Source organism: Eretmochelys imbricata, chromosome 1, assembly GCF_965152235.1.
Source record: "Eretmochelys imbricata isolate rEreImb1 chromosome 1, rEreImb1.hap1, whole genome shotgun sequence".
Lineage (NCBI taxonomy): Eukaryota > Metazoa > Chordata > Testudines > Cheloniidae > Eretmochelys > Eretmochelys imbricata.
In genome coordinates this window covers 10076117-10089873 of record NC_135572.1, presented here as the reverse complement: position 1 = coordinate 10089873, position 13757 = coordinate 10076117, and the positions used below count along the sequence as shown (strand labels likewise).

The following is a 13757-nucleotide window of genomic DNA, read 5'->3' as shown; positions in this document are numbered from 1 at the left end:
GCAGGGGCATATTAAACCACAGCAATGAGCATGGGGGGCTGTTTCACAGACTTAGTTCTTGGCCGGATGGGGGAATCACAGGCCTCTGAGTGACGCAGCAATGGACAGGGACTCCTATGCTCATCGCCATATGTCCCTCGCCCTCAGCGCACTGCTGGGGCTCCTGAGACCCTCTGGGGCCCTTGTTGTAAGGGCTGCAGCCTGATCCCCCCCTCCCAGGCCCAGACACCCCCCCTGCGCTAGCTCCCGGCGCACGCTTCCGCCCCAGAGCCCGCCTCCTGCTGGCCGGAGCCCAGCTCCCTCCCAGGGCTGGGAACAGAACCCAGGCGTCCGGGCCTGTACTCTCACTCCTAGACTCTCCTTCCGCCCAGGCGCGGGGCTAGAACCCAGGGCCCCGCGCTCCCAGGCCTGCGCGCTAACCGCTAGGCCGTGCTGCCACCTGCCGGCGAAAGGGCCTCACACCGCCCTATGACAGAACAGCGGGACGCCCGCATCCCTGTTACCAAAACGACCGTGCCCCAGTATGCCTCGGGATTTACGCGGCCCCCAGCATGCTCCTCGGCCTGCCGCTGACCGCCGCGTGCGAGGAGGGCGGGGAGTATTGTTTGCGTATGCCCAAGGGCCTCATGGGTGTTGTAGTCCTCAGCCTGACGCCCGTGGGGGGCTCTGCCTGAGAACAGACTACAACTCCCACCAGGCAGTTCGCGCCGCTGCGGCGTCCCCACGCAACGTCCCCTCTGAAGCATTTTCTCGGGGGCCGCCATCTTTGTTTTTCTCTCTGCCGGCGCCGCGGAGGGGCCTGAGCGAGGCCGGACCGGGGCAACGATGCTGGCCTCCCTGCTGTCCAGGCCTCCGCCTCCGGGCCTCGCCCGGCTCCTGAGGGCCCGGCCGCCGCCCCCGAGGCCCTCCCGTGGCGCCTCGGCGCTGACGGACGCGGCGGGCGGAGGCGGGGCCGCTCGAGGGCGCGGGGCGGCGCAGTACCCGGGAGCGGCCGCGAGGGGGCGCGGGGCGGCGCAGCTGCACTACCAGCGCGCGGCCACCAGAGCACAGGGGCGGCAGTGTCTGGGGGCAGCCGCCAGGGGGCGCAGGGAGCTGGAGGGGCTGCTGGGGCTGCAGGAGCTGGGCATGGGAGAGCTCAGGATGCCAGAGCTGCAGGAGCTGGGCCCATGCACCACAGGGGCCAGGGCACCAGAGCCGCCGGTCTTAGTGGCACCCAGCCGGGAGCTGGAGCGGCAGTACCCAGGACCGGCTGCGGAGAGGCACGTTCGTCTCAGACCAGTCCCTGCGGGGCATCAGAAGAAGAGGGAGAGCTGGACTAGCTGGGCCGCGCTTCCTGCATTTGCCGCTGCACTGGTGTATTGCTACAGCAAGGGCCACGCATCCAAGGGTGACTATTACTGACCCCTCGCCTTGTACTTGTGCTGTGTTAAAGCCTACCACTCCCAGTGGGGGATGTGCTTCAAATAGCGTAGAGGCATTTGTGTGCCTTTAGTGGAGTCCAGACATCGCCTGATCTCTGGGGGGCAACTCCTCAAATGCAGCTGCCCTAATCTTTTCATGGAGGGGAGTGGCCCTGGGAGATGGCAGGACCCATGCGAGCCCTTTGGGGTAGGGAATGGCCTGTGTTTCTACAGCTGTCAGCACGAAGGGGTGCTGATCTCTGTTGTGGCTCTGGTGCTACCATAAAACAAAGTATGAGCCAAGCATCTTCTGTAGAGATACACGTTCCCAGAATGCAACCCTCCATGGTTTGCCTGCCTCAAGGTGAAGCACTGCATAGCTGGCTGTCATGTGTCTGTGGACCGCCCATCCGCATTAGAGCAGAACGCATCTGCAGGCTGTGGTTGGCAGGCTGTGTTGTTCTGGGGGCTATGCCAATCTTAGGTCTATATTTATCCATTGTTTTAGTCTCTGTGTTGGAAGAGTCTGTGTTTTCAGATTATTTTAGCGGGAGAGCTCTGTTAGGGAGGTTTGGCCAGCCTTAGACGATGGGGTGCAATGGTTCTCCAAGAAGTGAGCTCCCTGTGTACAGTGCATAGAAGTACAGTGCTAGAGTTGCACTGATATTTTAACTGAGGGCAGTTCGCTGCGGCAGATAATTTTAAGACATGTGTGGGGTGGAAGAGTTATATACGCACCTTGGTGAGGCCAAGAGGCAGGATATTCTGAGCAATCTGTGTCTTCCACAGTAATTGATTGATAGCAGCCTCTCAGCTGTTGCTTCTCAAATTCCCCAAACATTTATTTATGCACTTGACTTTAAGCCTGTGGAATAGTCCCTTTGCTCACATATTCAAAGTACCACATGTGTGTGAATGTTTGCAGGACTGGGGCCTTAGTGGTTCTCATGCTTGGCACTTCATAGCATTTTGTGTTTCAAAGCACTTGGCAAACATTAATGAATTAGGTCTCCCAACCCTTGGCAAAGCAAATCAATATTATCAGCTCCATGATGGGGAAACTGAGGAGCAGATTGTTTGTGGTCTCCCTAAAGTCACTGAGCGAGTCACTGCTGGAGCTGGGAGTAAAAGCTCAGCTCTGTCATCTAGTCTGCTTGCCGCTCTGCTATCTTATAGACAAACAGAGAGCCTATGCTAGCTTTCAAACCATCAGCTGTCTGGTATGTGCATGCTATACAGAAACTGGGGGTTGAGATGCAGGATTATTCAGGGGCTTGGAATGAGCTCCAGTTGCTGGGTTAGAAAGCCCATCCCTGTTGTGTGTCCTCCTATATAAATTAATACATGCTATCATTAATGACTTTTATGTTAATGACTGCATAGTTTGAACTGAGCGTGGGACTGGGAAATGAAAGGTCCTGAGTTCTCCTCCCAGCTCTTTCCCTGACTCATTCTGTGGCTTTGGGTAGGGCTTTGTATGTCACCTGAGAGAGGGCTGAACCTCCCAGTCTTGCTTCAGGGGAGCGGAAGAACCTCTGAGCACTTTCTAACCTCCTTAGAATGCAACACATCTGGCTCTACCTCGGGCTGTGCAGTGGTCACAGTGCTGCATGGCATAGCTCTTAATAGTGTTGGTGAGGATAGAATGCAGCCTCCTCCAAAGCCACAGGCCCCAAAACACAGCAGCCTCTCCTCTAGCTGCAGGCAGTATCGAGCACGAGCACGGAGTAGAGCGGTTCTGATTCTATCCTGGAGACAGCAGTGTGGCACAGGGACACTAGCCTTCTCATTACAATCGAAAAGACCTCTCTGTAGCTGACATGTGACTGACTGCTGTTCACACACCAGCAGCTATTGCTGTGCTCGATGGAGCTCCCAGGGAGCCCTTCACCTTTTAAAAGGACAGTGGAAATGATTGAACGGTTGCTTTATTGTGACAGGTTTCAGAGTAACAGCCGTGTTAGTCTGTATTCGCAAAAAGAAAAGGAGTACTTGTGGCACCTTAGAGACTAACCAATTTATTTGAGCATAAGCTTTCGTGAGCTACAGCTCACTTCATCGGATGCATACATGCATACATTCATGCATCCGATGAAGTGAGCTGTAGCTCACAAAAGCTTATGCTCAAATAAATTGGTTAGTCTCTAAGGTGCCACAAGTACTCCTTTTCTTTTTGCTTTATTGTGGAGTTCTCTGAGCTGTGCCGCTGAGCTAGGGCTTTCAGGTGTCTTTCACCAGCCCTTGCTCTGAGTATGGAATTTTGTTTGCTAGTTTATACCCACTGCTGGCTGCAGGCCGCTTGCTGAACATTAACTGGCTGAGATATAGTTGCACTGTGACACCCCGGCCCTGGGTAAACTCAGTTTGAAGGGACATTGTCAAGATAAATTCATAATTTTTTATAAAAAAGTCCCATCCGTCTCAGCAATGTTAATGATGTTCAGTGATGAGTAGAACTGAAAGATTTTTTTAAACTCCGCGGCATTTGTCTCTATTAATGCTGCTTGTGCTTGGCCAAGGAATTTAAACTGCTGTATGCTAGTCAGTTTCACTTTCTGAGGCTGGTCACTTTAACCTTCTGGTTCTTGTGCACCAGCCCAGTGCTGTTGTGTTGGGTTCCTAGCACTACAGGTGAATCTGTAAATGAAAAAAAACCCTCCAGATCCCCATTTTAAATGATAATCATGCAAACATCTCTCTCTTAGATTCTGTAACATACCTGTCTTTCCTCAAATCCCAATTTCAGATTTAAACTAGCCAGCAGTAAAAAACCAGCCAGCAGTAAAAAGCTGCATGCATAATAGCTCTGAATATGGAGGCTGTAGGGAGTCTGATTTTTCAGATGCACTGAGTATCCACAACTTCTGCTGAAGTCAATGGGAGCTGTTGGGTGCTCAGAATCTCTGGGAATCCTGCCATAGAAGGCAAGAGGGATACTCATTGGTGTGGGAACAGTGGTCTGTTGCTTTTAAGATTAGAGGCGAACGGGAGAAATTCCCTACCCCCACCCCGTGAGAGTTTTGAGATTTAGAATTTTTTTCTCATCCTAATTTGGGAGGGAAAGTCAAAATTTTGAAAATTTTCATGAATTGAAAATCTGAAAATAAAAATTGGATCGGCTCAATCAGAATGTTTCATTCTGATTTTTACATTGTTTCAGTTTTATTTTTTTTTTTTTTTAGTATAAATTCAATAAAATTTGGAAACAAAGTCATTTGGAACAGCAAAACAAAACTTCATCTTAAAAACATCAAAATGGGACATTTTGACAATTTAGAAACTTTCTTTAAAAAATGTTTTGAATCAGGAGATTCATCCAAATCAACCTTTTCCTCTGAATGCTTCTGGTTTTGACAGATTGGCATTTTTCACCAGAAAATTCCTGACCACCTCCACTTTAAATGTATTTGCTGGCATGTCCATACCCAGAATACTCCTCTAGCTTTTGTACTTTTGCAAACGAATATTGTTTGTGGCAGATGGAGGGCTCTCACAACAGAGATTCGTCAGAGTGAGAACCTTTGAATCTAAAACCCTTTGCTTTTTGTGGAGGGGAATGGAATCAGTTCAGGGTTGAATCTAAGACTGGAAGAAGCCTGTGTACCAGATCTAGTTCATTCTCATGAGATTTTGCTTCAGATGTCTTGTCTTCCCGATGGGACTCTTGAAATCTCTGAGTACAGCTTGGTAGAGCTGCTCTGGTCATCCACCAGGAGGCAGAGAGTCACTTGTTATCGGTGGGACTTGTACACATGCAGTAATGCAGGTTTCAGAGTAGCAGCCGTGTTAGTCTGTATCCGCAAAAAGAAAAGGTAAGCTTTTCGGATGAAGTGAGCTGTAGCTCACGAAAGCTTATGGTCAAATAAATTTGTTAGTCTCTAAGGTGCCACAAGTACTCCTTTTCTTTATGCAGTACTGTTCCTCGTTCCGTGTCATTTCCACTGGACATACGGCTTTACACTCCGAATAGCTCCTTTCCCTTCCAGACACTAAGTTATTTCCTCTGGTTAAATCTCCCCTAAAAGCCTCTCTCTTTTCAGTCTAGGAGTGACCTTCTCTGTAATGTGCATGTGCTGTGTGACACTCAGCATGACAGATGATCTGTGTGTGTTAAAATGCAGAGCAGTGTAGTTACTCCGTTGAGCCAGAAAGTGGTGCTCTTAATCTACTGGGGAATGTTCACTCTCATTTTGGCTGTTGCTCTCAGGCTGAAGCATTTGGCTCTAAAATGGAATGGCTTTGGATCCCAGTGCTAGTGATTCCAATAATTCACGCTGGGCACAGTAGCCCCAAGTGTCAGTTTGCTTTTCAGTGCGGTACACAGGAAAAGTCCTCTCTTCTTCCCTCACTGAAACAAGCTCCCTGCTTTCTGCAGAACCATGAGAGGTGCAGCATCTGGAGTGACTCACTCCCAGGTCCCAGAATAGCTCCCGGGCTCTCTCTCTCTAGTACTCTCCCTTCTCTGCAGAACAGTGTCAGCCTCCAGAACTCAGATGGCTGGTGCAGCCAGCTGAAGTAATCATCATTTCTATTTGTGTGTCATGCCACCCACAGCGTGCTAGGTGCTGCCTGACATTCAGGGAGTGCTGGCCCCTGTCCCGAGGACGTGCACATCGTATTGCTGTAAACTCCATGTTACATCAAGGGTGGCTGGACACAGCACACCATGTTCTCTGACGTGCCAGCAGCCCCCCTCGCTTAGCATCCAGACCTGCGGAGCTACACACTCCATCAGCAGCGCTCCACCCTGAGTCTAATGGTAGTGGCTAATGTGAAGCATTGCATCCTGGGAACTGTAGTCCGCAGGCCAACCCTCTGTTTTTAAAATGAGGTAATATAGGAATTGCTGCATTTAGTCAGACCAGGTTATCCTGCGTCCAGCAGGGGCCAACACCAGCTGCTTCAGAGGAAGTTTCTGTAAATCCCCTAGCGGACAGGTTGGGAATAACCTGCCCATAGGGAAGTTTCTACCTACCCAGTGTTGTGTAATAATGCCCCTGGAGCACCAGGGTTCACGTTCCTTGTAGACATAAGCCGTACCATGTGCAGGTTATGCATGTGCATTTGGTGTGGGCTTCTTGCCAGCTGCTTTACTAGGGTTTCTCCTCTTTGTCTCTCTTAGAAGATGCCCTGTTGGAAGCCGCTAGGATCAACAACGTTTCAGAAGTCGACAGGTGAGTGACTGTTCGGATACTTACACTGTGTGTTAACATCACTACTCGGGTGGGAGTCTGCCCTGAGCCCTTTGTTGTCACATGGTTCCTGCTTTCCTCCAAGATGCTTGCTTTGATTTCACAGGGTGTCTAGTAATGCGGCTGCTTGGTAGGGTGCGGAGAAAGGAGTCCAGCAGTAATGGGAACTGTGGGTGCTTAGCTCACTGCTTTAGATCTACCTGAGGCCAGTAGTTACTGAGAGTTGCTCCTGTCTGGGGGACTATGTCAAGCTAGCCAGTGGCCTCAGTCTACTTCCTAGTGGGCGGATGTCTCCATCTCTCAAATACCCTTGGGCCTGGCGCTCTTGTTGACAGTCCCAACAGGGAAACCAGGGACTAATGGGCTGTGCAAACTGAGCACCCGCTCACTCCTGCAGGCAGGGTCTCCTGGCTGGGCTGAGACAGGCTAACAGTGCTTCTGCTGTACTGTTCTGTGCACACATGGGGACATCAGTCTGGCCCCGTGAGTTCCCGGGATGATTAACAGATGAATGCATTTCCTGTGCCCAGAGCACCCCTGCCGGGGACTGTACATGGAAGGAAAGGGGGGTGTCACAACTAAAAACTATCTGACGCCCAAGAGGAGCAGTTTGCATCCCCCACCTGGCCACAGCCCACGCGGCCTCATCCTTTGTCAGAGGAACCTTCCACCTTGTGTATCATTCCACTTAGCCTCTTCCGTCTGGCCTGCCGGCTTCCCAGGAGCTCTTTGCTGTAGGCTGCTGCTTTTGTTTCCTCTCTCTGGGGTCCATATGGCTCTTAGTAACTGCCCCAACCTAGGGGTGCCCCCTTGCATTCTTCCTGGGATCTCAGAGGAAGCAGCCTTGTTCTGGTGCACCCGAGGGCTGAGATCTGGCCTAAATCAAGGTTCTTGTAGGATGTTGGTGTGCAGCTAATTGGCACATGTGTTCTGCTGTTGGTAATTGCAGGAAGCCGTTCCTTAGTGATGTCTGGGTGATTTGTGAGTCTTGCCAGGGCAATGAGTGGCAGGGCTGTGCACCGTGTTCTCTTTCTCTGTTTCCCATGTTTACACTGGTGTCCGTATAGACTGCTGCTGCTGCTGCGCATTATGCAACTGTGTAATGCACAGTCACTGCCCCGCCTGTGCTCTCCTTCCCATTGACCGCCCCTCCATTTCTATTGCTGGTGCTCCTCCCAAGCTGCTCTTGTCTGCTCCTTCTTTCTCCCTCACCCATCTTCCTTCCACAGTGTCCCCTATGCTTGAAACTCCCTGCCTCTCCTAGTGCCCTGAGCGACCTGCCCCGCCATGTCCAGATCACTGCTCCCCCAGCCCTCTCGGGGGATGCCCACTCTGTAGCCTTAGCCCATGTTTCTGCTCGTGTTTTTGCACAACCCTCCCCCACTCTCCACACACGATCCTCAAGTGCGTATTTCTGTTTTGTAGCTGTGCTTGCTTGCACAGCTAGGGGTATGTGTTAAAGCCCGAGCTGTGTTTTAGCTCCAGCTGGAACCCACTTTGCAGTGAGGATGCAGGCAAGAATATTCATGTTGTCAGCCCTGCAATGTCCTTCACACAATTCCCTGCGGTTGGCACAATTGACTGGGAAAGAATCCTTGAGCATCTCAGCACAGAGAACCATGGGACATGCCCCCAGACACATAGGCGAGGGCAGAAACAATGAGGACACAGTAACACGGGTAGAGATGCTCATACTCGGGCTAACAGTGCACAGACACAGATGCCAATCCCCAGGTTAACTGAGCAGTGTAGATATGCCCTCAGTGATAGCCATAGGGCACAAATTATAGACCATAAATGTAAAAACAGCCCCCGCCCCCTCCAGCCATCCAAGACCTTGATGGCTTTTGCTATGCTGCTTGTTATGGTGAAGACATGAGCAGACCTCCAAAAGCACAGGGCCATTTCCCTTGAGCAAAGGAGAATTGTCTTTAGTTAGTAATAGTACAGGGCTCATGACACATGGCTGAGCAGTTCTAATTCCGCACAGTAGAGGGCAGTGCCATTCATAGACACAACCCAGTTCATTACAGTATCGTGTATGTGTATATATACATAGGGATACAGGTATGTATGGATTCTTGCCCCGTTCAACTGTGTGCACTTCATTTTGCAAGAGAACTCGAGCTGCTCTGAGCCCCAGGCTCTGTGGCAAGCTAGACAACAGGGAGGCAGACTGCTTTAGGGTTTTAAAATTTAATTTCAGACTTGATTAAACCGTAATTTATCCCTTGGCCTCAGATCACTGTATTATAATTATTAAAACGCACTGAAAACCCAATCAGCGCACTCGGCTAAGCCATTGCAGGCCGTGCCTTGCATATCCATGCAGTTGACATCACAGTAAGAATCAGGATGTACGTGCTGTATTGTATCATAACCTGTCTCATTAAGCAGGACCAGTAAAACTGAACAGAGACCGATCATTGCCTGGATTGTAGAATGGCTACTGGTATTATTCACATCTCAGTCGTTTCAGCTTACAGACTGGGGGGAGAAGCCCCCAGATGTTTGTGAGTGACTGGACCAGGCTCTCTTGCACACACTGACTTCGTCTGCTGCTTGCGTTTTTGCTCATTGCTTGAATGGGACTGACCAGCTTTCTTGCTTTTGCAAGTCAGTAACACAGGACAACTCTTTGTTTAGTGTTTTCCATGCAAACTGTACTTCAGAGCATTTTACAGGGTTAAACAATGCAACTACGAACACGACTAGCAAGGAGAGAGAAATGAAGGGGAACTGGTGAGGGAGAGATGCGACTACGAACACGACTAGCAAGGAGAGAGAAATGAAGGGGAACTGGTGAGGGAGAGATGCGACTACGAACACGACTAGCAAGGAGAGAGAAATGAAGGGGAACTGGTGAGGGAGAGATGCGACTACGAACATGACTAGCAAGGAGAGAGAAATGAAGGGGAACTAGTGAGGGAGAGATGCAGTTTTTCAGTTGTTAGTTGACATGAGATGGAGCATCAATGAGGCAGAGAGATACTGACGAGCTGTTCTAGATTCATGAGCTGTGGAGAAGGCAGTTGTGAGAATATGAGCTGTGTTTCTTTAAAACTGCTGGGGGAAGCCAGACATTGGGGGTAGGGGGCGGAGGAGGACCTAGGCAGAAGCTGTACAGTGAAGCAGAGAGAGAGAGAGAGAGAGACAGAGGAGCTTTAGGGATAATATTGTATTCCTTATTCCGACCGAGTTCCTTGTTCAGTGTTGGAAGAAAATTACTCTCTCTCTCTCTCTCTCTGATTCTTTACCATTGTCACATGATAGCGCTAGCACGAGTCGTGGCCAGAGGGGAAGAGTAGCCTAGGGATAGGGAGCCCCCCTGGTGGCAGGGCAGTGAGTTTAAGAAAATCCACAGAGGGTTTCATAGACATAGAGGGTAGTTTTGGACTGGATCCTAAAGGGAACGAAGAACCAGTGGAACATTTGAGGACTGCGTGTCTGTATGTGCAAGGAGGCGGGCAGCAGCATTCTGTGTGCACTGCAATCTGAAGAGCTGGGGATTCAGTCAGCCATAGGGAAATGAGCTACTGTATTGTGTGGGGGGGTGAGGATTTCAGTGAAGGTGGAGACTAGGCAGTGGCGTACAAGGTCCGCTGGCAACAGTCAGTTCTTCAGACATAGGAGATACGAGAGGAGAGGGCAGGGATATGTATGTTGGAAGCCAGTGGGAGGCTTGAGTCCATGGAGTCTTGTCTTGACTGTCTGTCAGGTTCTTACCTTTGTGTCAGCTGGTCCCGATGAAGCAAATGTAGGTTGATTTTTGCATTAAAAATAAAAATAAATTCCCCTTTGAGGAGTGATCTGAGTCCCATTGGAGCGGATGGCCAACTCCCATTAACTTCAGGCCCTGTATGTATTTAGCCATAACTGCAGACAATACCTATTATTCTGGATAGTTTAGTTTCCCCAACCTCTGTTGATCTGTGTGTGTTGAGGAGGAGAGGCAAGGGGAAGCAAGAAGCAAAAGCTTGAAGAAATACTGCCTCCATCCCCTTTGCCTTTATATACAGTATTAATATTGATTCTCAGTGTTTCACTCTTATTTTTTAATAAACCATCTACAAAAATATGGGCTTGCAGCAGAGTTCCTTAGCCGAATAAATATGATGGAACAGTATTCTAATAAGCGCTGTGTGATATTGGCTCGTAGAAACAAAGTACATGTGTCAACACACTGTTATCAGGGCAATTTGTAACAGCGGGCAGTAGCCGGCATTGCATGTTTAAACGTTCAGCAGACCAGGAGATTGGCACGGAGCTATTCTTCCTTCAAAGCAAGGAAGTGTCAAGAAACTTGACCTGCCCTTTTAAAAGGTGACATTTTGATCAGTTGAGATTGTCTCTGAATTGATTTTAACTGGGCTCTGTAAAACCTGCTGAAAAATGAAAACTGGTTGCGTGACTGGCCATCCCTACCTTGTGTCAAGCAATTCAGCGTGTTTCAGTTGAACTTTCAATCTCCAGGTAGTCTCGTCGTTTCATGGTCCTCCCCCAGCTGTCTGTATCCACCTGTTGACTCTCATCTTATAGATTGTCACTTATTTCAATTCAAGTGATTGTGTTCAATGCAGGGGTAACCAGGTAGGGTTTGAGGGCCTGTGGATCGCAGAAGATCAGACTAAATGGTCTGGTGCGACCCTTCTGGCCTTATAATCTATGACTGTGTGACAATCATGTAAGGCAAGTACTTCCAGCTCTGCCCAGTCAAGGGGACATGCTGGCAGCTCTCAAAGAGCCACAGGGCTGCACCTAATATACAATAAAGGGAAGAGACTGCAGACACCATCCTCTCTGATACCATGGTGGCCCTTATTGCCTACAGATCCCAGCATGCAATGCCTCCAGTCAGATGCAGGTGGCGCATTGTGTGCTGGGACCTGTAGTCTCCAAAGGCAGTACTGCCATCAGAAAGATGAATCTGTTTGAGTGCTGACACTGTGCTTACCAGTGTACAGACTTAGGGAGTCCCTGTCCCAAAGAGTTGACCGACTACAGCAGGCACTGAAATGCTGTTCAAGTCTATACAATACACAGTTAGAAAGACCAGACTTGGAGCAGTGGGTTTTTTTGTCCTTTTAGAAATCTCTTCTGGCCTTTGTGTGTTGTGCCACATTTGGCCATCCTTGATTTAAATAACTAGGAAGAGCCAAGTTAACCTTTTAAAGACTCCACTGACACCAAAAGAAGCCCTTAGACTGTTTCTACTTAGACATAATTCTGCTGCTGTTTCCTGCATTTCTCACCCCTTTGCTTTTTACAATCAAGGAGCTTTGCATGAAAACTGCATCCTAGTTACTTAGGAATTCATCCGCTCAGCCTCTTCATTTCCCACCTCAGCTATAATCCTGTGCTTGTGGAACAGGGTGATCCAGTCAATATAGTGTACTTGGACTTTCAGAAAGCCTTTGACAAGGTCCCTCACCAAAGGCTCTTATGCAAACTCAGCAGTCATGGGATAAGAAGGAAGGTCTTCTCATGGGTCAGTAACTAGTTAAAATATAGGCAACAAAGGGTAGGAATAAATGGTCAGTTTTCACAGTGGAGAGAGGGAAATAGCAGGGTATGTACCAAGGATCTGTATTGGGACCAGTGCTGTTCAACATATTCATAAATGGTTTGGAAAAGGGGGTGAGCAGTGAGGTGGCAAAATTTGCAGATGATACAAAATTATTCAGGATAGTTAAGTCCAAAGCAGACTGCGAAGAGTTGCAAAGGGATCTCACTGAACTGGGTGACTGGGCGAAGAAATGGCAGATAAAATTGAGTGTTGAAAAACGTAAAGTAATACACATTGGAAAACAGAATCCCAACTACGCATGCAAAATGATGGGGTATAAAGTAGCTGTCACCACCCAAGAAAGAGATCTTGGAGTCATTGTGGATAGTTCTCTGAAAACATCCACTCAATGTGCAGCGGCAGCCAAAAAAGCGAACAGAATGTTAGAAACCATTGGGAAAGGGATAGATGATAAAACAGAAAATATCATAATGTCACTATATACATCCATGATATGCCCACAGCTTGACTATTGTGTGCAGTTCTGGTCGCCCCGTCTCAAAAATGATATTTTAGAATAGGAAAAGGTGCAGAGAAGGGCAACAAAAATTATTAGGGGGATGGAAGAGCTTCTCTATGAGAGATTAAAAAGACTGGGGCTGTTCATCTTATAAAGGAGACAAGTAAAGGAGGTTCTGATCGAGATAAACTCAGGAATGGTTTGGAGAAAGTGAATAGGAAGGTGTTTACCCCTTCACACAACACAACAAGTAGCAGTCACCCAATGAAATTAATAGGGAGCAGATTTAAAACAAACATAAGAAAGTACTTGTTCACACAACACATAGTCAGCCTGTGGAACTCATTGCCAAGGGATGTTGTGACGGCCAAAAGTATAACTGGGTTCAAAAAGGAATTAGGTAACTTCCTGGAGAATACGTCCATCAATGGCTATTAGTCAACATGGTCGGGGCGAAGTTCTAATCTCTAAAGCTGTGTGTGTATGTGATGATGATTGACGCATAACAACTTCTGCATTTGCACAGCACCACGGGTAACTAACAGTAACAGGCGCTAGGTGAGATGTGCACATCGTATCATTTTGAAGGGATTCAGCTGCATGAGAGTATTTGGCTCTGTTAGCCTGCTCGATGCTGTAGCATTTGAACATCTTCCAGCAGTGATGTTGTTATTTGTATGACTATAGCGTCTCAGTCAGAGCCCCACTATGAACCAGCATCCCATTGCACTAGGCTCCAGCTTGTCGTGTGTGGCTGTAACTTCTTTCTCCTTTCCTCTCACCTGAGGGAAAATTGGCCATGTGGGTCATGGAACATGTTAGCCACCTCCTGAATCATACATGTTTCAAATCTCTCATCTGTCACCATGTCCTCCTGGTCTTTTCATGGCATGTGGAGTAAGACATGAAAAGTAAAAATGAGGTTTCTGTGACTCCTGATTGTCTCTCTCTCCATTCAGCAGTGGGTTACTACTTAGATACCACTCACCTCCTTAAACAACTCCGCTGCTTCCTGTTTGTTTCTGGATATAGTTCTTTCCCTTTCTGTCCCCCAAAGCCCTCTGAACTTACTCCAGCATGCTTCCTTCTGTCACCTGTCTCTCTACTCCCTGCTCACCATCTCTGCTTATATAGCAATA

General features: G+C 48.8%; 1 protein-coding gene across 1 annotated transcript in view; it reads left to right on the top strand.

Moving 5' to 3' along the window:
- Positions 1-777: 777 nt before the first annotated feature.
- CLPB (ClpB family mitochondrial disaggregase) overlaps positions 778-13757 on the top strand; it is a 141851-nt gene continuing 128871 nt past the window's right edge. Inside the window, exons 1-2 of the mRNA XM_077830570.1 lie at positions 778-1387; positions 6523-6574. Coding sequence (XP_077686696.1) covers positions 826-1387; positions 6523-6574 — 614 coding nt within the window. The 5' untranslated portion in view covers positions 778-825. The remainder of the gene's footprint in view (positions 1388-6522; positions 6575-13757) is intronic.